Source organism: Ursus arctos, unplaced genomic scaffold (assembly GCF_023065955.2).
Source record: "Ursus arctos isolate Adak ecotype North America unplaced genomic scaffold, UrsArc2.0 scaffold_23, whole genome shotgun sequence".
Taxonomy (NCBI): domain Eukaryota; kingdom Metazoa; phylum Chordata; class Mammalia; order Carnivora; family Ursidae; genus Ursus; species Ursus arctos.
The window spans coordinates 39,098,905-39,120,940 of NW_026622908.1; the positions used below are offsets into that span (position 1 = coordinate 39,098,905).

At 52.7% G+C, this 22,036-nt stretch overlaps 2 protein-coding genes across 3 annotated transcripts; one reads left to right on the plus strand and one right to left on the minus strand.

Moving 5' to 3' along the window:
- Positions 1–343: 343 nt before the first annotated feature.
- BEST1 (bestrophin 1) lies at positions 344–11,774 on the plus strand. 2 transcript variants are annotated; one of them, XM_057317171.1, is made up of 10 exons: positions 344–989; positions 2,027–2,214; positions 3,362–3,456; positions 3,933–4,166; positions 4,771–4,925; positions 5,501–5,578; positions 5,927–6,079; positions 7,475–7,555; positions 7,860–8,011; positions 9,738–11,774. In XM_057317171.1, exons 2-10 carry the CDS (start codon positions 2,063–2,065, stop codon positions 10,627–10,629), a joined length of 1,992 nt encoding a protein of 663 aa, XP_057173154.1. In that variant the 5' UTR covers positions 344–989; positions 2,027–2,062; the 3' UTR covers positions 10,630–11,774. The 2 variants fall into 2 exon arrangements, with proteins under 2 accessions (XP_057173154.1, XP_026343569.1); XM_026487784.4 differs by lacking the exon at positions 344–989 and having other exon boundaries at positions 2,036–2,214; positions 9,738–10,385; positions 11,412–11,774.
- A 93-nt stretch (positions 11,775–11,867) lies between these two features.
- On the minus strand, positions 11,868–21,641 carry FTH1 (ferritin heavy chain 1). Its single transcript, XM_026487783.3, has 5 exons — positions 21,579–21,641; positions 14,287–14,838; positions 12,711–12,857; positions 12,291–12,416; positions 11,868–12,193 (listed from the first exon to the last, which is right to left on the minus strand). Exons 1-5 carry the CDS (start codon positions 21,639–21,641, stop codon positions 12,029–12,031), a joined length of 1,053 nt encoding a protein of 350 aa, XP_026343568.3. The 3' UTR covers positions 11,868–12,028.
- Positions 21,642–22,036: the final 395 nt, after the last annotated feature.

Consider the following 22,036-nt stretch of genomic DNA (forward strand, 5'->3'; position numbering starts at 1 on the left):
TTGATGTATTAAAATGTTTGGAACCAGGTGCTGAGATATTAACCGGCTGCCCTTGGGGACCCGGGGACATATTCCCATTTTGCCTGGGCTGGCTGGAAGCCACCAGCATAAACACCAGAGCTGCTGTGTCATCCGGCACCAGGCCCAGCCCCCACACAGCAGCCTCCTACCCCCGCACCCCACCCCCTTCTTCCATAACTGTGAACCAACCTACTAACTGGATTCTGCCAGCCAATCACAGCCTGAATAACCTATGATGTCACCATCAGCCAATCAGAGCTCCTCACTGGCATAGGCAGACCTCTGTCACTCTTACAAAGGTGATGAGGTCTAAAGCAATACCATCCTTTTTGGATAGGGACACTGAGGTCCAGGAAGGAGCAGAGGCCCACTAGGGTCACCGCACACAGGGGCAGAGCCAGGACTAGTAGCCAGGAGTTCTGACTGTGGTCCAGTGGTCTTTCCATTGCCCTCAGTGCAGCCAAAGCCGCCATAGGGCCTGGCCGACAGCCCCCTCTCTCTGTGTAGCTCCTGGCCCAGGAGACAAAGACCAGGGCCCTGGCCCCACTCCCCACAGCTCTGCCTGCAAGACCTCAGTGGTCAGAAACAGATCCTTTGATCTCTGTATTTGAGGGCCCAGGGAAAATGGCAGGATTGGGCCCATGGTGGAGGGGAGTTGCCCTAAGTTCTAGCCCTCCTCTTAGTCCCCACCCACCCCCAACCCGCCAGCACCGGCAGGAATTAGAGGGGCCCTGGGTCCTGACCAGCCGTGCTGGCTGCAGCTAATACGCAGATTATGAGAAGGGGTCCAAACAAAGCTCCTTTGTGGAGGCCCTGGCTTAGGGAGTCAAGTGACCGCTTAACTCACGCATGGGCAGGGCCAGCCCCGAAGTGTGGGTAGGGGCACTGGCCACAGGACCCCCAAGAGTCCCACCGGTCCAGTGGCCAGAACTGTTGTGGGATTGCCTGAGAAGACTGGAGCCCCTCTTGTGAGTAGGGGTGGGCCCAGGCCAGCTGGGCTGGGGCTTTGAGGGCCTACGGGGTGGACGGCAGTCCCTGCATGGGTGCGTGTGATGGACACCCACGGGCAGCATGTACGCGGGTGTGGGGGCACCTGTGTGTCTGTGCAAAGCTTCCGAGGTGGGAGTGAGCTTGGCGTGCACGAGGCACAAAGGCATGGAGCCCCCGCGCTCCATCAGAGCAAGCAGGGAGAGGGTGGGTGTCAGTCATTGCTTCGAGAAGTTTTTATGGAGCACCTCCTACGAGAGCACAGCGGGGGGTTCCATTCTCAGGAGGGAATGGTCAGTAAACAAGCAGACGTCCTGCAAAATAGAATTTCAAGTACAGCAAGATAAAATGTTGTGTAGAGAAATCGACAAGATGAGGGGGCAGAGAGTACCAGTGGCACTGGGATGCTATTTGCAGGTACAGTAGTTGGAACACCCTTTCTGGGCAGAGCACCTGAAGTGGGAAGGAGCCATACCGTTAGATGAGAAAGCGCATCCTCCAGGCGGAAGGATTAGCAAGTGGAAGGGCCCTGGGGTCACTGTTCAGTAAACGTTATTTCAGCATCTCTACCAGCCAGGCTCTGTTCTGGGCAATGGGGACAGGGCAGTGGACAAGACTGACCAGGCCCCTTACCAGTCTTGCTCCAAGGTGGTTGCAGGTGCTTGGGAGCTAATGAACAAAATGGGCTCAGAACGCTGCCTGGCTTAGGGGACCAAGCCCAGTAGGCAGACTTCGCTATTGCTGCTGTCATTGCCTTTGCCATACAACTTAAGGGCACAGACCTATCTGTCTTCCTTGCCAAAGCTGTGGGCAGCTCTGGGCTCCCTTCCCTGGCTTCCCATGTCCCACAGACAGGAAGAGCCGAAAGGGCCTTTGAGGCCACCTCATTCCCCTCCCAGTGTCCCGACAGGAAAGCTGAGGCCCAGCGCAGGGAAGAGTCCCAGCTAAGATCGCTCCTGAGGCCCAGACAAGGCCCGACCAAGGCCGCCATCGGTGTCCCTCCCTGTCTGTCTACTAGGACCCAAGCCCACTTGCGGCAGCCCAGTGCCCGGCCATGACCGTCACCTACTCGAGCCAAGTGGCGAACGCCCGCTTAGGCTCCTTCTCCCGCCTCCTGCTGTGCTGGCGAGGCAGCATCTACAAGCTGCTCTACGGGGAGTTCCTCATCTTCCTGCTCAGCTACTATGCCATCCGCTTTGTTTACAGGTGCGCGGGACAGCCTGGGGCTGGGGCCTGGGAGGGGCGCAGCTGGGGCTTGGAACAGCCAGCCGGCCAGCCAGGGGCCCATGTACCAGAGACCTCTAAGGCTGACCTGAGCTCTTGGCCAAGCCCTGGGGGCGGGAGGGCTGGGGGTTGGGGTCTGAGGAGGAGGTAAAGGGAGGCAGCTCCGTGAAGGCTGGGAGTGTCTTTCCTCCAACCCAGGGAGAGGCCCTGGAACCCAGGCCTTACCTGGTCCTACTCAGCCAGCCTGTTTTCCTGAATCCCACACAAGCTCACAGGTCCAGACCATATATTTTTTCCCCCAAGAAAAACGTGTACTTAAATAAAATACAGGACAGATATAATCACAGAATGTATGAAAACATTTTGAAGGGGAAAAGCATTGACTGAAATGGATTGAAAAACTATTAAATACAGGAAGTGCTTGAATTCGTAATTATAATACCAATAACAAAGCACATTGGTTTTCATTGGTTGTTACTCCGGCATGAATATACTTTTTTAAAAAATTAGACTTTATTTTTTAGAGTTTTAAGTTGACAGCAAAATTGAGCAGAAGGTAGAGAGTGTCCATATACCCCTCGAACACACACAGATGCCCCCACTATCAACACGCCACATTTGCCATAATAGATGAACCCACACGGACACACCATTATCACCCAAAGCCCACAGTTTGCACTAGGTCCCCTCTTGGTGTTGTTACATTCTATGGGTTTGGACAGATGACATGTATCTACCATGATAGTATCACACAGAGTAGTTTCACTGCCCCCAAACCCTCTGTGCTCACCCATTCATCTCTCCCCACCACATGGTTTTTTAAAGACCAAACACCCTAGTTTGAATCTGCTTTCAAACTATTCGTTTGGATCCTTTAAAAGGGTCAGTGGTGCCTAACAGTAACTCCTTCGGCAGGATCGTCCTTCCTATATCTCACAGGAAACCTCTTCCAGCCTTGGAGCAAAGGCCCCCTTGGGGTTTGGGGCTGCCAGGGAAGGAGTGGGACCTGGCTCGGGCCAGTGAAAGGGACAGGGAAGTGGTGGGGTAGCAAAGAGGCAGTCACGCTCCTACCCTAGGCCTGGCTGGAGCCCCCCAGTGTCTACACATCCCCTCACCCCCCCCCCCCCAGGATGGCCCTCACAGAGGAACAGCAGGTGATGTTTGAGAAACTGAGTCTGTATTGCGACAGCTACATCCAGCTCATCCCCATTTCCTTCGTGCTGGGTGAGCTCCCCCTTGGGCGTGTCGGGATCCCAGTGGCACCTCCCGGCTCCACGCAGGTGGACTACCAGGAACTGGCTGGGGAAGGCCAGTGGTGTGTCAGTCCCTCTCGACAGTTCAGGGAAATGGGGAAACTGCAGCCAGACGCACTGAAGTTAGACGTTAGGAAGGACGTCCTGAGGTTAGCACTCAAGACCCCAGCTTCTGAGGGCAGAGCTAACTGGTCCCTGGAGCCTCCCAGCAGGAGGGGAGGGGTCTGGCAGATTCTTGGGATAGGCAGGGGGCCCCTGGGAGAGAGAACTCCGGCTCTTGCGCCTTCATGCGGGGCTCTGATGGTCTTCCCCTCCTGAGCGCCTTCCAGGAGGGTCGGGGCTGGGCCCGCTGCCATCAAAAAGATGGAGAAACCGAGGCATCGCCCTCGCTTGGCTCTGGCCGCAGCCTGGGCCCTCGCCCCTCGCCCTCCCGCCTCTCCTGCCCAGGCTTCTACGTGACGCTGGTCGTGACCCGCTGGTGGAACCAGTACGAGAACCTGCCGTGGCCCGACCGCCTTATGAACCTGGTGTCGGGCTTGGTGGAGGGCAAGGACGAGCAAGGCCGGCTGCTGCGGCGCACGCTCATCCGCTACGCCAACCTGGGCAATGTGCTCATCTTGCGCAGCGTCAGCGCCGCGGTCTACAAGCGCTTCCCCAGTTCCCAGCACCTGGTGAAAGCAGGTGGGCGGGGCCGGTGGGGCCCGGGGCGGGGCCAGGAGCGGGCATAGGCGGGGCCGGAGCCGATGGGTGGAGCCAGAGGCCCCCGGACTGAAGATTGGGTGGGGCCAGGAGCCGGGTGGGGTTGAGACCTCGTCGGATGGGGCGGGGCGGAGTCGGGTGCGCGAAGATCCGTGTGAGCGAGGCTCGGAACCGCGCGTGAGGATCGGGGTTTGAGATAGGGTTAAGGACCCTTGAGGGATGAGGGAAGAGCGGGGACTGAAGGCCGGGGGCGGGGCCTTGGGAACTGGTGAGAAAGTACCCGTCTGCCTCCCTCTGCCCTTTCCCGTCCAGTTCTGCGGGTTTCCAGTCTGCATTTCTGTGACCTCCGTCTTTGACCTTCCCTGACCTGGTCCTGATTAATAAGACAGACCCTTCTCACGTGCTCAGGCCAGAACAGCACACAGTGGGCACCCAGTAATTATTTGTTGAAAGAGGATGGCAAAGGAGCTCCATGGTCCCAATGAACTTGGGCCAAAATCCTGGGCTTCGGCAAGGCCTGGCCACCCCTGCCAGCCATCGTTCTGCGGGTTCCCCCACCCACTGCCTTCTTCACTCCACCCTGCAGGCTTTATGACCCCCGCGGAACGCACGCACTTGGAAAAGTTGAGCTTGCCGCACAACACGTTCTGGGTGCCCTGGGTGTGGTTTGCCAACCTGTCAATGAAGGCGTGGATTGGAGGTCGAATCAGGGACCCTGTCCTGCTCCAGAGCCTGCTGGATGTGAGCTCACTGCAGAGATGGGGCTGATGCAGAGTGGGGACGGTTGTGCCCCAGGTGGAAAAGTTTCCTACAAAGAGAAGGATTGTGGCTCGTTCTAGAACCTGCCTTGGGATTATAGGATTTTGACCAACGGGATTCCACAACCCACGGTGGCCCCTCCCCCAAATTCCCCTCCCACTTCCTCTCTAAAGTGAGCCTCTGAGACACTGGCTCCTTTTTTTTTTTCTTTTTTTAAGATTTTATTTATTTATTTGGGAGAGAGAATGAGAGAGAGTGAGCATGGGGGAGGGTCAGAGGGAGAAGCAGACTCCCCGCTGAGCAGGGAGCCCAGGACTCCAGGATCATGACCTGAGCCGAAGGCAGTCGCTTAACCAACTGAGCCACCCAGGTGCCCATCCTGGCTCCTTTTTGATAGATGAGGAGGCTGAGGCCCAGAGAGGTTAAGTGAGCTGCCTATGACCACACAGCCAGGGCTGGACCTTGAGCTCCAGACGCCGGTACCTAGGGAAGAGCTGGGGTTGAGCCTGGGAGCGCAGCTGGTGGTCAGAACCCCAACCCTCCCTACTGCTCCCCAGGAGATGAACATCTTGCGTACTCAGTGTGGACACCTGTTTGCCTACGACTGGATCAGTATCCCGCTGGTGTACACGCAGGTGAGGACTAGGCTAGTGAAGCTGTCCCTTAGGGAAACAGGGACTGGGAGGACTCAGGAAACAGCCCGTGATGGGAAGAGCTCACTTAGGGGCTAAGAGGTTCACCCTGGGAGTTTAGGTCTGGACTTTGCAGGTTCTCTCTGGTGACGGGTTTGAAGAGTCCAGGCTCCTGCCTGGTTCAGGCCAGTGGAGGGAATGTGATTATCCCTGTTTTAAAGAGATCGCGGAGACCCAGGGTCATTGCACTGTGCAAATCAGAGCAAGACCTCGTCCTCCCAGCCTAGGGAGCTTCCTGATCCCAGGTCCCCAGCCAGCCCATTTCTGCTGCCACCTCCTTTCCCTTCCCAGGTGGTGACCGTGGCTGTATACAGCTTCTTCCTGGCTTGCCTGGTCGGGCGGCAGTTCCTGAACCCAGCCAAGGCCTACCCTGGCCACGAGCTGGACCTTGTTGTACCCGTCTTCACGTTCCTGCAGTTTTTCTTCTATGCCGGCTGGCTGAAGGTGAGGTTCCCTGCCACCAAACTGGCTGTGGTCATGGCTAGGAGGGTCATGGCCGGCCAGGAAAGGAGAGTTTCGAATGTGGAAAGTAGGGTGCTGGGCCTCCACCACAACCCTCTGGTCTTACTCCTTCCCCATGTCTTTACATATGAAGAAACTGAGACCCGGAGAGGAGTGGGACCCGTTTGAGGCCAGTGTCTGATCCCAACGCTTCACCTGAGGCCTTGAACTTAGCAGGCTGGACAGATACAGGGAAACCTCAGTTGTCAAACCATTTGATATGCCCCCTCCAGAGAATGTTCCCCAAATGTCTGTCCAGAAGAAGGGAAATGCCTGGAATAGGAAGAGCAGTGGCAGGCCCTGCGGGTGAGGCAGCCCCTCGCTGTCCCCAGCGATTAGGCTCTGGTCCCAAATTTGTCCCCTCCGCATAGAACAAAAGTCCTGATGCTAACTACCCCAGCCCCCACTCTTTCAAGGCAGTTGAGCAACTCCTCTCCTTACTCAGGATGTCCATCTGTGATGCGGGCTGGGCTTGGGGGAGTGTCCCATCCCCACCCCAAGTGGCTTTTCCAAGTATTCCTCCCACTACATCCAGGGCTCTTCCTAACAGGAGTTCTGAACAACACAGTTCTGTTTCAGTCTCTTTATTTTTCCTCTGTTTCTCACCCATTCTCTGTCTCTTCCTTTTTTTCTTTATTTTTTTAATAGTGGTGGTGATGGTACGTTGCCCCCTCCCGCCCTCTCATCCATGTTTCACGCGGGTGAAATATTCCCTCCCTATCCGCACCCTCTTCCCCGCAGTCGTCTTCAGTTTCTACAGCTCAAACCAATCACACCATTTTTCTGCTTGAAATTCCCTAGTGGCTTACAGGATGTCTCTCGAACCCTTAGTGCAGCCCCTCAGTACTGCGGAGATCTGTCAGGGGACTTCAGAGGTTAGCGCCAGGACTCGGCCTGCCTGGGCCACCCTTTAATTGAGCACAGCCTCCAACATCTCTCTCTCTGTTGCTTTGAAAATCATGAATAAATGAGTGTTTGAAGACTTGAATGAGTAAATGAACGAATGCATAGAATTATGGAACTCCAGGGAAGATACCGTGAGGGCAGGGACCGGTGGTGACTCTGCTGAGTGACAGGCTCAAGGACAACTCCAGGTGTTCAGGGAGCAATGGGCTCAGGAGAGGGGCTCGGGCTCAGTGTCCTGCAGGGAAGGGGACTATGTGCAGGTGCCTATGAGCGGGGATGGCTGGAGCCCTCACATACTGGCTTTGGAGAGGGTGGTCAGGCAGGAGGGGCATCGTGGGGGGCATAGAAAGAGCAGGAGCCAAAGTTGCAGGGCAGGGAGCAGAGCTGCAGGGAGTCTCCCTGAGGACTTCCAGAGCCTTGCCTCTCCCCAAGGTGGCAGAGCAGCTCATCAACCCATTTGGAGAGGATGATGACGACTTTGAGACCAACTGGATTGTCGACAGGAGCCTGCAGGTATTCGGGGAGAGAGGGAGCCTGTCCTGTGGACCTTCCCTGAACTGGACCCAAGGAGGGGACCCCACAGTTCTGTAGGGAGGCCTCACAGTGAATTGCCCCCCACCCCCCAGCCAACCATTCACTCACGGGAGTCTCACCCCAACTTTTGAGGTTGCGGATAGGCATCAGTCTCTCCATTGCACAAGTAGGGAAACTGAGGCCCAGAGAGGGGGAAGTGACCTTTCTAGGTCATCTAGCAAGATCACAGTCCTGCTTGGGCTGAGCTTTCTGTTGGACATCTCCTTCTGTGCCTGGCAACCAGGTGTCCCTGTTGGCTGTGGATGAGATGCACCAGGACTTGCCCCCGATGGAGCGGGATATGTACTGGAATGAGCCAGAACCACAACCCCCCTACACAGCGGCTTCCGCCCAGTCTCGGCGAGCCTCCTTTTTAGGCTCCACCTTCAACATCAGGTGAGCAGTGCCAGGGAACCACTTCGGTGGGTAGAAAACCCCACAAACAGGAACTCGGAAAAGCACTAATTAGTATATATCGGATGTATGCTAAGTGCTGGGAACTCCGCTAAGCTCTTTATATAAACTATCTTTTTCTTCCCAATAACCCTGGTTTGGTATCTCCAGTTTTCAGATGATTAAGTCCAAGTTCAGAGAGGTTAAATAGGCTGCCCAGCCCAAGGTCACATAGTTAGCAAGCAGTGCATGTGGACCAGGTATGTCTGCTTCTACCTCCACACCCTTACTCCTTACCTTGTACTGCTTAGTAACTCCTAACGCTATAAGGACTTTTAGGTACCTCCAGCCTAGCCCCCCCCATCCATGTCTAGAGTTGGAAACTGAGGCCCAGAGAGAGAAAGGACTTACTCAAGGGCTGACAGTGATCAGTGATGCAGTTGGGACTGTCAGAGCCCAGTTCCCAGCTCTGGTCCAGAGCTACGTTTTCCGATACACCAGGGCGTTTAGATGGGGAGTGAAAGTGGGGAGTCCCGGTCCCTGGTATGGAGGCGGGGCAAGTATGTGCTAGCAAGAGGCTGATTCACCACAGGTACCTTCCAGGTAGACTCTGTGCTAGAGTACAGGCCTCAGGTCACCCACAGCGGCCAAACTTTCTTGCTCATGGGTCCCGTTTCCCTGATTCGGTCCTATTCCCTTGTGAGCTGCAGCTGGGCCACAGTGGCCTGAAGGGCCATCCCAGACAGCCCTCTCTCCCCAGGATAGTGGAGAGGACTTTGGAGAGTCCCCTGTGTATCAGGGTCCATACCATCTAGGTTTTCTTCTGCCGTATTAAGCACTGTTTCTTTTAAGAACCAAATACTCTATTAAGCCATAATTTGAATTAGCTAGAGTCCCTAGTGGGTATGAGGAAGATTCGAAAAAGTGATCAAATGAAGGATGGAGGCTTGCTTAGGTCAGAAACATTTCTGGAAGTTGCTTTTCAATTCCACATGGTCTGTGCTCTAGCAGCTGAGGGTTGGGTGGGGAACAGAGGATACTAATACTATAGACTTTGTCTCCAAAGAACACACAATTTAGTGAGGGGCTTCAAACCTAAGGCCCAAACTCTGGACACAAGGTACAAGGTACTAGATGCCTGGGAAAGAGAACATAGAACAGAGACCACCTCTGGTCTGGGATGTGGCCTCCAGCGGGACCCGGAGCGGCACCTTGAAGCATGGGGAGAATGTGGACACAGCCGAGGGCAGGCCACATCCTGGGACAGTGGGCTTTCTCCTGCAGAGTGAAGACTCTGGGCTCCCAGGAAGCCACACTTCTCTTTTTGTGGATGCTGCTCCCCAGCTGGAACCACAACCCCCCGGCCTACCCAGTCCCTCCTGGGCCTCATCTGACCCGCTACACCCGGGGGCCAGTAGTTCAGGTCGCTCGGAGGAAGGGATTGTTAAAGAGAAGACGAAGAGAAAGCCCTTAAGTGCCAGGCTAGGGAGTTTAGTGCACATGGGCAAGAGGGAGTCACAGAACAGTGAGGTGAGCTGGGCTGGGAAGGAGTAGAGGCCAGTGCAGTACAGGACGGGTCAGGAGAGAGGTGAGTCCAGGCGTTGTGAGGAACACTGTGTGTCCTTGGCTTTGGGCCAAAAGGAGCGAAAAGAGGGGGGTAAAAAGAGAATTCCAGTCCAGCTTTGTCCTTTGTCCCCTACTCAACCTTGAGTCTTGTGCTTCTTTGCAGTCTGCATAAGGAAGACATGGAGTTTCAGTCAAACCCAGAGGAGGAAGAGGAGGGCACTCACACTGGCATCATTGGCCGCTTCCTAGGGCTACAGTCCCATGACCACCATGCCCCCAGGACAAACTCAAAGACCAAACTACTGTGGCCCAAGAAAGAAGGCCTTCTTCATGAGGTCCAGCTCAGGAAACTCGGGGGTGCCAGGCAGAACTCTAGGGACCAGGAAGAGAGCAAGGCCTGGAAGATTAAGGAGGAGGATGCTTTCGAGACTGCTGCACTGTATGGGAGGTCAGGCTACCACAGTGCCCCACAGACACCCCTCAGCCACACACCTATGGTCTTTCCACCTGGACAGTCAGCACCCTCAAGCCTTCGCAGAGTCTCAGGTATAGACGGCGCTGTTAAAGACCAAAGCCTACAGCCCGTGACTCCTGGGACAAAGACCAGTGTTGAATTGCTCCCAGAGGGTACTGGGCCCTCCGTAGAGCACTCAGAATCAGGTCACACGAAGAGGAAAACTGTCGAGTTTAACCTGACGGACATGTCGGAGACCCCGGAACATCGTCTCAGAGAATCACATTTGGACCAGTCAACTAACATACACACTATACTCAAAGGTCATGAAGATCCCTATTGGGCCTTGGAAAACAGGTTTGTCCTCTACCTTGACCAGGGTCACTTCACCTCCCCACTCCCCCTCCCATGGATGGGAAGCCCCACCACCTTTCTTGTGACTCTACCCTTCTTCCACCTTTCTGGAAGCCCATTTTCCTATGGTTCCACCACCCCAGAGCATGCTGGACTTACACCCAGTATCGGGTTGGGGCATACACCTGGCCACCTCAGCAAGAGCCCTAGAAGTTTGAGGGCTTTTGCTCATTTCACCGGAGCCTGACATCATTAGAAGAGCTCCCTGGGTCCCAGGTAAAGGAAGGTGAGGTTGCAGTGACAGAACGATGCCTGAGCTTAAGTGGTCCGATGATGTTCCTGGACCCAGCTCACTTTGAGTAGCAGATGCAAAACCGTCAGGCAGAGCTAGGGTCTCTGGGCTGTAGCCCAAGAACCCCACTCAACTGCCCAGGTGTAGCTCGGAGATCACGTATGAACACTCCCCCATAACCTTTCAGTGATGAAGTACTTCTGCAAAGTGTTAGACCCCTGGGAACTGGCCCATGGTTAAGGTGAGGGTATCCAGGTCCCTTGGGGTTTATCTCACTGCTTTGGGGTACTTATTGGGGGTACTCATCAAGACTTCTGAATGTAAATGTGCTCTTCATGCCACCTTGGGGTCAATCCACAGTGGTCACAAAACCACCCTGTCCCTGCATTCTGGATTTCACCCAGTTAAGATCTACCCTACCCACCCCCATCATGTGAGCACTGGGAACTTCCTGTTTTCTAGATTCTCAGCCCCTTCTGCGGTCAAAACGCACTGTGATGAAAACCTTAAGAGCTACAATCCTTAGTTCTAGACAAACTTCTACAAATCACTGCAGTCTGTCTGGGAAAGGGCATTAATGTCGTTGTTAGCAAGACGGCGGCTCTGCAGTCTCCTGACAATACTCATTATTGTATTTTAGTGGTCCTAACCTTTGCCCTAAATCCCAACTATTGTAGTTTTAAAGTTAAGATTATTTTCCATACTTATCATTGTGAACCTTCTCAAATTCTCTCTAGGGATGAAGCACATTCTTAGCCTGTTTCCCAAGGGGAGATGCCCCACCAGCCTGGTCCTACCTGCACGTACACCAGCTGGACACTGACCCAGTCACAGCCACACAGCTGTCCACACTGAAGAATGTGTTCATAGGACAGCCAGAATTAAACAGCTTAATGGATAACAAAATCCGTAGTTTCAGGACTACTTAAGCCTTTAAACGCCTTTTGTACATAAAAATTATGAAAAGCTGGAATGAACCACTGGAAACATGTAATTCAAAACATCCAATTCAGAATTTGAGTCCTTAAATCCTGTCTGAGTTCAGCACACCCAGCCCTGGTATCTTTTCCCAACTTTTAATAAATACAAATCCTCCTAGTCACTTCATTTTGGTTATTGTGGTTCAACTAGAGCACCTCCAAGATGACCTAGATACATTTCTGGCGCATTCCAAGAACTCCAAAGACAAGAGCTGGGTACCAAATTACTTTATTTGAAGGAATGGTACAAATGCAAGTTAAGTAGATGTTTTGGTACAACTTATAGAAAAGGTATAGGTAACCCCAACATGCATGCACTGCGCCTCAGTGACCAGGGAAGTCACCCTTGAGGCTATGGGAAGACAGCCTAAGGCTTAGCTCTCACTATCACTGTTTCCCAAGGTGTGCTTGTCAAAGAGATACTCTGCCATGCCAGATTCGGGAGCCCCCATCTTGCGCAGGTTGGTTACGTGGTCACCCAATTCTTTGATGGATTTCACCTGCTCATTCAGGTAATGAGTCTCAATGAAGTCACACAACTAGAAAACAGAACGGGGACAACGTTAATGGTTAAGTTTTCCCAGCCCCTAAGAGGCAAATGACTTCCTCCATTCGCTCCCGGTTGCCAATACTCACATGGGGGTCGTTTTTATCAGTGGCCAGTTTGTGCAGTTCCAGTAGTGACTGATTCACGCTCTTTTCCAAGTGTAACGCACACTCCATTGCATTCAGCCCGTTCTCCCAATCATCACGGTCTGGTTTCTGAATGAGAGGAGGTCATGTCAATGCATCTGCAGCCTCTACCAATTAATCCACAAGTCAGCAAGCACCTAACATGTAACCTGCGCTTCGGCAAAAAGGATACCCAAGTTTCTCCTACAACAGTTTCCAACTTAACATCCCTGCCCATTACTGTTTCGGACCTACCGGGGACCGTAGGTGGAAGCCAAAAGTACCCTCATTTTAGAAGGGCAACTACTAGTTTGAGTGATTTCTGACACCCGAGGACTGCCAGACAGATCATGAAGCAGGGGAGTTCTAGGATCTTTTGTTCACCTTGATATCCTGAAGGAAGATTCGGCCACCTCGTTGGTTCTGCAGCTTCATCAGTTTCTCAGCATGTTCCCTCTCCTCATGAGATTGGTGAAGAAAGTATTTGGCGAAGTTCTTCAAAGCCACATCATCGCGGTCAAAGTAGTAAGACTGAAGAGGGAACATGGAACATGTTCTGTTAGGAATGCACAAGAAAAGCACTCTGCCACCTAGCCTTTCTTTCTCAAAGCCCAGCAAGAAAGGGGTCTACACTGAAGGAAACCAGACCCCTTCGGGGGGTGGGGGGGCACGCTGTGCTCCTGGATTGAACACACACTAGTCAGTCTGTACTCTCAATAAAACTTGGTCCTTGAAATGGAAAGCTTACTACAAAAGAACTTTTAGAATACCAGAGGGAATTGTCCCCAGCATGGAATTTCTTAAGGCTGTTATTAGTGCAAAGTTCTTCCAGCCTGTGTTGAATCTGATTGGGGAGGGTGTGGGAGTATTTACCCTGCACAAATAGGGCATATTCTCTCCCCACTCCTTGATTAACCCATGTTAAAACATGAGCTTGCCAGCTTACAGCAGACTGACCGATTTCTAAAATTAACCCATTCAGTGACAACTGCTAGCAATGCTATGTATACAAAGAACTGCCAACAGAAAGCAAAAAATTTGGTTCAGTTTTAGAAACTTGCTGTATTCAGGTGTTCCTGAAATGGAATGGCAGTCGGGGAAATCCAAGCCTGTTTTCAAATCCATTTGGAACTTGTCTATTCTTGGCTAATTTGCGCAATCATAAGGCAATTCTACGTAAAACTCCCACCACACGACCTAAAAATAGGATTTTGGAAAACGGCTTCCACCGATCAGCGCATGGAAAAATTCTTTGCCCAGTAACCGTTGGTGTAGTTTATCCGAAAACCAAGGGTTCAGTTAGACCGCCACAACTCTCAGGCGCAAAAGAATAGAAAATTAAGTGCCCGGGCATAAGGACGGATGACTAAGACAACTGCGTCCGCAGAAGATTTCCATGCTTCAATTCAAATGGGACTCAGAGATAAGCAGAACTGAGGGGTGGCGACGGCTGCTCAGAGTGGTCGGCCCAAGGCAGATAAGCCACTTAACAACAGCTCCCCCCCTCCCCGGTTGCTATTCGATACCATTTCCCAGCAGGCTCCGCCATACCCAGGGGGGACGGGGGCTGGACCACGTAGCCCATTACCCAAGCAAACCGACGGCCTCGAGATCACGTGATCGATGCAGAGGGAGGGATGGAAACGCAAAAACTCACTTTCCTAACTGTAGGACTGTACAGGTTGCAACCGCTCCAACTCGGGGATTTCAGGAAACCAAGCTTTTAAAATATAGAGCGGTGTGCAGATGCGGCCCTTGCCTAAGAGGGAACCCTCCCAGGAGACGGTGGGAAAGAGCGAAGTCGCCAGAATTTCTGCGCAAGTCCTGGGAGACCTCGAGCGGCGTCCATTTTCCAGCAGGACGAGCGGAGGCGGGAGCACCCGCGCGTTAGCCCCACCCCCGCCCCGCCCCGCCGCCTGCCGCCCGGGGAGGCCGTCCCCGGCCGCGGGCCGGCGCTCACCATGGACAAGTAGACGTAGGAGGCGTAGAGCTCCAGGTTGATCTGGCGGTTGATGGCGGCCTCCGAGTCCTGGTGGTAGTTCTGGCGCACCTGCGAGGGGGACGCGGTCGTCATGGCGGCGGCTGAAGAGAGGCGGCGGCGGGCGGCGGCTGCGCGGCGCTGGAGCGGCGGCGGGGGCCTTGGAGCGGTCCGAGGGCGCTGTGAGGAGATGGCGGAGGGCTGGCTCTGAGCGGCCGGCTGGGGTGGGGGGAACGAGCGCCGGGTTCCGTCCAAGCACTGTTGAAGCAGGAAACCGCGGCGACTCTCGGCGAAGACTGTGGCGCAGACGGCTCTGGCCCCGCACTTATAGCGGGAGCGGGCGTCAGGCTCACTCCGGCCAATCAAGCCGCCCGCCCGCCGTGCCGAGCCCCGCCTCTTCCGGTGGGCGCGTGGCCCCGCCCCAGGGCGGTGGGGTGGGGGAGGGGCGGCCCCTCCTCCGGGGAAGGCCGCGCGTGTCCCGCCGCGCGTGGGGCCGGGCGGACATCTTTGCGCGTCCTGGCGCGGGCAGTGGGGCTGCAGGAAAGACGGGGGCGCGGGTACGAAGCCCAGCCCCGCGCCCTGGGTCTAGGGCGTCGTGGGTCTCGGAATCGACGGAAAGCGCCCCTGGCCCCCCCCGGGCGTCGGGGCGAGGCTGAGCCCCCGGGCGGGCTCCCCGAGACTCTAGGCCAACTGTATGTTAAAAATCCGAGCGGTAGGGCAGCGGTTACCACACCCGAGGTGATTGCCTCGCCACGTAAATTGTTAAGTGGAAACCTGGGCCCCAGGAGGTCGTGTGAGTCAGAGCTGGAGCTGGGAGAGGGTTCACTTTCTCTTCTTCAAGGTCTAGCTAGGGGTAGAACGCGGGCGGAGTGGGGCCCCCGCCGGGTGCTCCCCCGGCCCTCCGACTCCCGCGACCCTGCCCGTCTTTGGCTGAAAGCAAACATGGCTCCTCGCGCAGCTTATAAAACAAAGGCTGGGCGGGCCGTGTTTCCCGAGAGACACGGAGAGCGCCTTCCCAGAGGGAGTCGTGGGGGTGAGCCACCTGGTTTCTGAGAAAATCGGGAGAACGGGGGTTAGAAAAGAAAGGAGAAGCCACTTGGATCTGGAGACGAAGCCATGAGGCCATTTTGAAATGGCCTCTTTTGCCGGCCCCGGTCACGGGAGACTCAAGCCGAGGAGGCCTTACAGGGAGCCACCTCCTGGGGTTACGCTTGGAGAGAAGCTAGTGGGCCTGAATGTGCCACGGGCGTCACAGGTGCAAGAAACCCTGGAAGGGCGGGGCCACCGTGTGTGGCTTGCTGCTGCGTCCCAGGCACGGAGTGGGTGTGGATTCGGGGGTGGCGGAATTGGAGCTAGGCCCGGGCTCCTTTCTTCCAGTCCCCCAGTCGGCTGGCTTCGAGGCTCACTCTTAACCACGTCCTTCGACACAGGTGGGCGGCCTACCCAAGACCCTTTTCAGGACGCTCGCAAACGTCAACTGGGAGCTGAACTTCCCAGCCTTAAAAATAATAAATATACTAAAATAGTAAAAGAAGTTACTGATGGAATTATCGTGATTTTTCTTTCTTGGGTCTTTACTGTATTCATTTCAAAATGAACATATGTTACTTTCAGGGAAAAAAAATTTAGTGGGGCTAGAGCTACAAAAAAATAAGCAGAAGGCTGATAAGACAGTGTAGACAAGGGGCCCCTTAGTCTGGGATAGAAGGTCAGGGAAGGCTTCCCTAGGAAGGTGACAGTTGAACTAGGTTTGAAGAAAAAGCTAGAAGGACGGTAGACTGGAGGAAGGAGATAGGGAAGGGAATTCCAAGCAGAGAGAACAGCATATGCAAAGGTGTAAATGTGTGGAAATGCATGGCCTGTCCAAGGTACCTTAAGAAAATGTGTTGGCGGTGGTACAGGGTACGGGATTGTGTGCCATAAGAGGGGGTTACATTTTATCCTGGGCAATCTGGAGACACTAAGGGATTTCTAACCAGGGAGATACCACATTTGTTTTATTTTTAGAAATCTTGTACTCTTAGGATAAGAGTACAGCAGAATCATCAGATGCGGAGCTCTGGTATGTAACTGTAAACACCAGTTAGAAAATGTAATAAATGAAAAAAAAATTTAATTTACACTGGCAACAAAAGCTTAAAGTACCTAGGAGTAAAGTTAACAAGAAATATATGAATACGAGAATTAAAAGTGTTTGCTGCTGGACAGAAAAGAAGACTTGTGCAAAGGCAGAAATGCCATGTTTCTAGATAGCCAACCTCAATTTTGTAAAGATGTCAATTGTCCCCAAAGAAACCTATATATTCAGTGTGATTTCTGTAAAACCCCATGGCGTTTTTAGAAACTTGACAAAATGATCCTACATTTTATTTGGAAGAATGCGTGTGTAGAATAGCTGATAAACATCTGGGGGAGAAAAGGTTATGAGGGTAGATTTACCTTCCCTGGTATTAAAAAAAAGTACCATAAAGTACTCTAGGCAGTTGGTGCCGGCACAGGAAGTGTTAACCGTCCTACCCACAAACTTATGGGAACTTGGTGGATTCTAAAGCAACATTTTGAATTTGGGGAGAAAGAGTGGGTTCAACAAATGATGTTGAAATAAATGATAGCCATGTGGACAAAAATGACTCACTGAATTTCAAAACATGTTCCAGACAGATTAAGGATTCAAGCCTTAAAAAAAAAAAAACACTGATGAATTTACTAGAAGAATATATACAAGATTATCTTTTAGAGTTCTGGGGTAGGGAGTGTTTTTTGAGGTTGTCAAAAGCCATAAATGGGCGGTTGGCAAATTTGACTACTTAAAAAAAATGAAAAGTTGGATGGCCAAGAGGTTCAGCAACACGAAGGGTGGACGACAGACTCTGGGTCATGCAGGAGTCTGAGTGGTGCCCGGCCACCGTGGAATGATGGCAGAGGACGACCGACCATAGGATTGTGCCAAAGAAAACAGCCAGAGTCTTCAAAAGAGAAAGAATCTGCCAAATAAGAGAAAATCAATGACATTCCAATTTCTGAAAGAGCTCCAAATCATAACAAGTCTGCAAAACCAGATGTTACTAGACTACGACCTTGATGATTACTGCACTTGATTGCAGGAAAGAGATGAATTTAGAACAGAATCAGCCTATTGGCAAGAGGGAAATAGAGAATCCAAAATTTCTGGGACTTGTGGTATTGACGTTAGAATTGTCTTTTGCAACTAGTAAAAAATAAGATCGAGAAATACTTTGAGTTACAAAGGCTGATTACGGTGAATCCTCAAGACAATGACCGAATCAAGGACATGGCCGTCACGCAGTTTGTGAAAATGAATTAAAATTTTCCTAGTAAATCCTTTCATTCAGTTGGACAAAGCACTCGGGGCAAAAGAACAGGGGGTATGGTCCTATAAAAACTTGATAAGCCCAAGATACATGTAGTTACGTCTTTGAGGGAAGCATACCTAGAAGAAAAATTGTCGGTGTAACTATAGGAATATGGAGCAGTCTGGAATCAAGTAGGTAAAAAGCCAACAAAATTGTTCTTTTCTTTGCAAAAATAAGTGATTTAATTTTTTCAAAATGAATTACAATAAAATGCACAGAATCTTAGGTGAGTTTTGACCCTTGAATATAGCTGAAACAAGACACAGAACATTTCCATTATTCTAGAAAGTTCCTTTGTATCCCTTTCTAGGAGGTTCCCCCCGTGCCCCCCCAAGACAACCACTCTTCTGATATTTTTCGATATTGATTAACTTTGCATGTTCTAGAATTTCATGTAAATGGAATCCTACAACAAGCTGAAGAACAAAAGATACCACAAACCAAGTTAAAATACAAATGACAAATTAAGTTGGTATTTGTAGCTCGGTAAATAGTGAAGAGGCATAGCTATGCTATGTAATATTTATTCGTATGGATAATTATATATTATATATACCTAGGTCACTCTTTGATTGTCTTTCCCGCTACCAAATACTGTAAGCTCCTGGAGGGCAAGCGTGTTCCTGTGGTCTTCATCTCGTACTTTGTGGCATTTTGCAAGACGCTTATTACTAGGTGCTCAGTCACCAACGGATGGCTGCAGGATTGAATGCGGAGGATGGATACAGTCGGGCAGAAGGGCTGCCTAGCGTTTGGGAGGCAGCAGCCCTGGTTCTCCGCAGAGGAGACAGCAAGCCGATGTGAGATATGGAGGAGACAGAACAGACAGATGAGGTGGCCGATTGGGTAACATGAACGGTGGAAGTGAGGGGTGGGAGGTAGGCAAGAGAGCCCCCAGATTTCTGGCCTGGGAGCTGGATGGCTGCTGCTGTTTCACTGAGAATGGGAGCACAGGACAAAATGCAGGTTGGAGGGAAGGCAAGCTTGCTTTTCGACCGGATGTGCTGAGTTTCAGGGCCTCCAGGACATCCAGGTGGACGGAGACCGCAGGATGTTGGACCCACTTGAAGGAAGATGGTCTGTTGCAGAAAGTAGTTTAATGAATCAGTATTGGCTCCGTGCTTGGATAAAACATGCAGTGGCAGTGACCCTCACGGCAAAACTGAAGGATGGCTTTGGCTATAGTTGGCCATGGGAGGAGGCTGGCTGGGAAGAATGAAAGAGAAATCTTGTGCTGGGGTGTGTGTGTGTGTGTTTGTGTGTGTGTGTGTGTGTGTGTGTGTGTGTGTGTGTGTGTTTGCTTGGGCTGTTCCCCACCTTGTGGGACCCCTGGGTGTTAGAACAGCCATTTCCAAGCTTCTAGATTCTTCCAAAGCTGTGACCTGCTCTTTGGACCTTTGCTGGCCAGGACTTGGCCTCCCTCCTCTCCAGCCCCAGCTCCTCGTGACTTGGAGGAGGCGGGGAGTTTGGCTGGCCTCCCGGGACAGCCACCTCCTGGGGCTGGGAGCAGCGGGAGGGACTGTGGGCCAGAGAAGAGCCAAGCTAGGTGGTTTTTGTTTTTTTTTTTTTCCCCTGGAGAACACTGGCTCCTTCTAGAGCTGGAGGGGGAAGAGGCGGGGGTTGCGGTAGACAGCTGCTGCCCTAGCATGACTCAGCACTCTCCTGGTCTGGAGGGTTTGAGCTTAGACTCCAAAAGTGCTTTGTCATCGAGGGGAGGGAAAGACTGGCAGTCTTGGAGGGCTGTGTCTTCACTGTGAGCAGCGAGTGGGTGGGCACCCCCATTTCCTAATGTGGCCGGCTGCCTAGGCTAGACTAAGAACAAAGGGGTTCTGATCATCCAGCCCGGCCTCAGACCATATTTTTGCTGGAAGGGGGCGAGTGGTCATCAGTTCTACCTGTTTCTTCCTCAGTGTCTTCCCACAGCACAGTGAGGTCCCTCTCTCTCTTCTAGGGACTGTTACCCTAAGGTTACAATTTAGGATTCCACAGCCAGAAAATCCTAGATACTTGTAATGCTAAGGCTTGGAAACGACTTGAGAGTTTCCACATCACCATGTTTTACAAAGAGGTGAGAGGCCTATAGAAGGCCACGCTTGCCCGAGGCCGTAGTCACGGGCCAGAAACACAGGCTGAAAATGTAGAACAGGGCACAGGGTGGAGTACAGCGTGGCTGTTAAAAACAACGATAAAGTTGTTGCTAGAATGTGGATATCAAATGATGTTATGCGAAAAAGCAGAGCCAGATACAAATTCGTGCAAAGCTGATGACAGTGCAGACACGTCCCAGGGCTGGAAACATCACTGAGGTCTGGGAGAGACGCGTTGATGTTTTAACTGAATAGCTGATGTACTAAGTGTCTGGGATTCGCCCTGAGGTTCGGGAACGTGAAGCGTGCAAGAAGTTCGAGTTCAGAAATTCCTAAACTGGAAAAAAACGACACTGAAGCAGATTCAGGTGCATTTCTGGATGATACAGCTGTGATTCAGAGAGCTTGTCCTTAAGCCACTTTTTGAAAACCCATGAGGCAAGGTCGACTCAAAGTCTAGGGACTCGGGAACCCCCTTTCCCAGGAGGTTAAGATCAAGAGCCTCGACCTGGGATGTTGAGGAAGACTGAGAGCGGAAGGCCCCCTTGTTTAAGGCGACACAGGTCCTCCTGTTGTGGTTTTGGAACACAGGTGAGGTTCAGTGGGGTGGAGTCCGGAGCCGACGACCCAGAAAGAATTCTTGAGACGTCTTTGGTGCAAAATGGTGGTTTATGAGAGCGCGGGGACAGAGCTGCTGCCCCGGGTTGTGAGGGGTGGCGGATTATATACTATGGGTTGGGGGAGGTAAGGAAAAAGGAGGTTTCAAAAGGATTTCCCTATGTTAAAGAAGACTCACAGGATCCCGGAGGCCTGGCCATTGTCAAGTTCAGGTGGTTTTTCCCTCTAGCAAGGCACTGACATGAAGATAGTTGGGAACTTCCCGGAGGCACATTACACTCTGCCTGGATCAAGTATCCATGAATGGGCTGCAGGTCATAAGGACTTTTAATCGTATCTACATTCCCTTCTGGAAGCTAGGTCCTTGATAGAAATGCTTTGTTCTTGTAAATGGCTAAGACATTTGTAAACTGCGGGAGACTCAAGTCTTGCAGGATTGTGATCTAAGTTAACTATTTGGTTTTCCTTTCCTTAGCTTTAGGGCAGCCAGGAGGGCCTGCGGAACGTCCCATATATCCCATGGGGGGGGGGGGGTTATGGCGTGTCAAATTCGGCTCTGTCTCCAGCTAGCCACCTGTTCCCTCATCACTCCCACCTCTGTGGGAGTTCCAGCTGGGAGAACCCAGCAGGCCACTCTTCTGATCCCTCAGGCGGGCCCTGGCTGTTGTTTGCATATCTACTTTCCCAATGGACTTTGAGCTCCGCAGACCCTGGCACAGCCCAGGGGGCCTTCCAGTTCTAGCAGCCTGCAGCCCTGGAGCTCTCTTCTGGAATCATCATGCCCAGGGGGATAGCTGGCCTCTGCCTTAGGACGGGAGGTCCCTGAAAGTCAAGGATCTGGATTTCGATGGTGTCCTTCCAAATAACCCCCTGGGTATCTGCCCCCATTCCAGACACGTTGGAGAGGTCACGTGGCCTCTCTGAATTTGATTGCCTATATTTATTTACAGTATCTGGAGCCAGCCCTCCCCCATGCTACCCTGGCTCCCCTCCCCCCACCTGGGATGCCCTCATCGCCACAATTCACGTTGCTCCCCGTGACCTGGTACCCAGCCACATGGTGTGCCCGTGTTACCCAGTCCGGGCCCAGCCATGCTCACCCCTGCCAAACCAGGAGAGGCCCTGCTGAGCAGGGGTGGGAGGTGGGGAGCAACACCAGCAGCCTCAGAAAGAGGCACAGAGAAGGGTAAGGCACTTGCTTTGGTAGGAGCCAGGCAGCCTCGTGGAAATGGACACTGGCGTCGGCCTTGGCCTTCATGGTGTCCACACTTCACCAACCCCTGGAGGAGGCTGTCCTCCAGTGGCCATTGAGGAGTTGAGGCCCCAGTCATGGGGTGCTGCTCCCAGCGTCCAAGCTTCCTTATTTCCGGCCTGCGCTCCCACTTGTGGCCTCACCCTGTCACTTGTGTGCCCTTCCCAGCTTCAGGAAAGGTGGAGGGAAGCACTTCCCTCCTCCCCTTCCCTCCCCAAGGGCTCTCCGCTGCCCTAGGGATCAAAGGCACCTGAGACTAATACAGCACTGTGTCAACTATACTTCGATTAAAAAAAAAGAAACATGCGATTCTTCTGTGTGGCGCGAGGCCCTGCCCACTGCCTGGCACCCTCCTCCTCCGGGACGTCCCCTCCAGCCTTTCCCCACGGCCCCATCGCAGT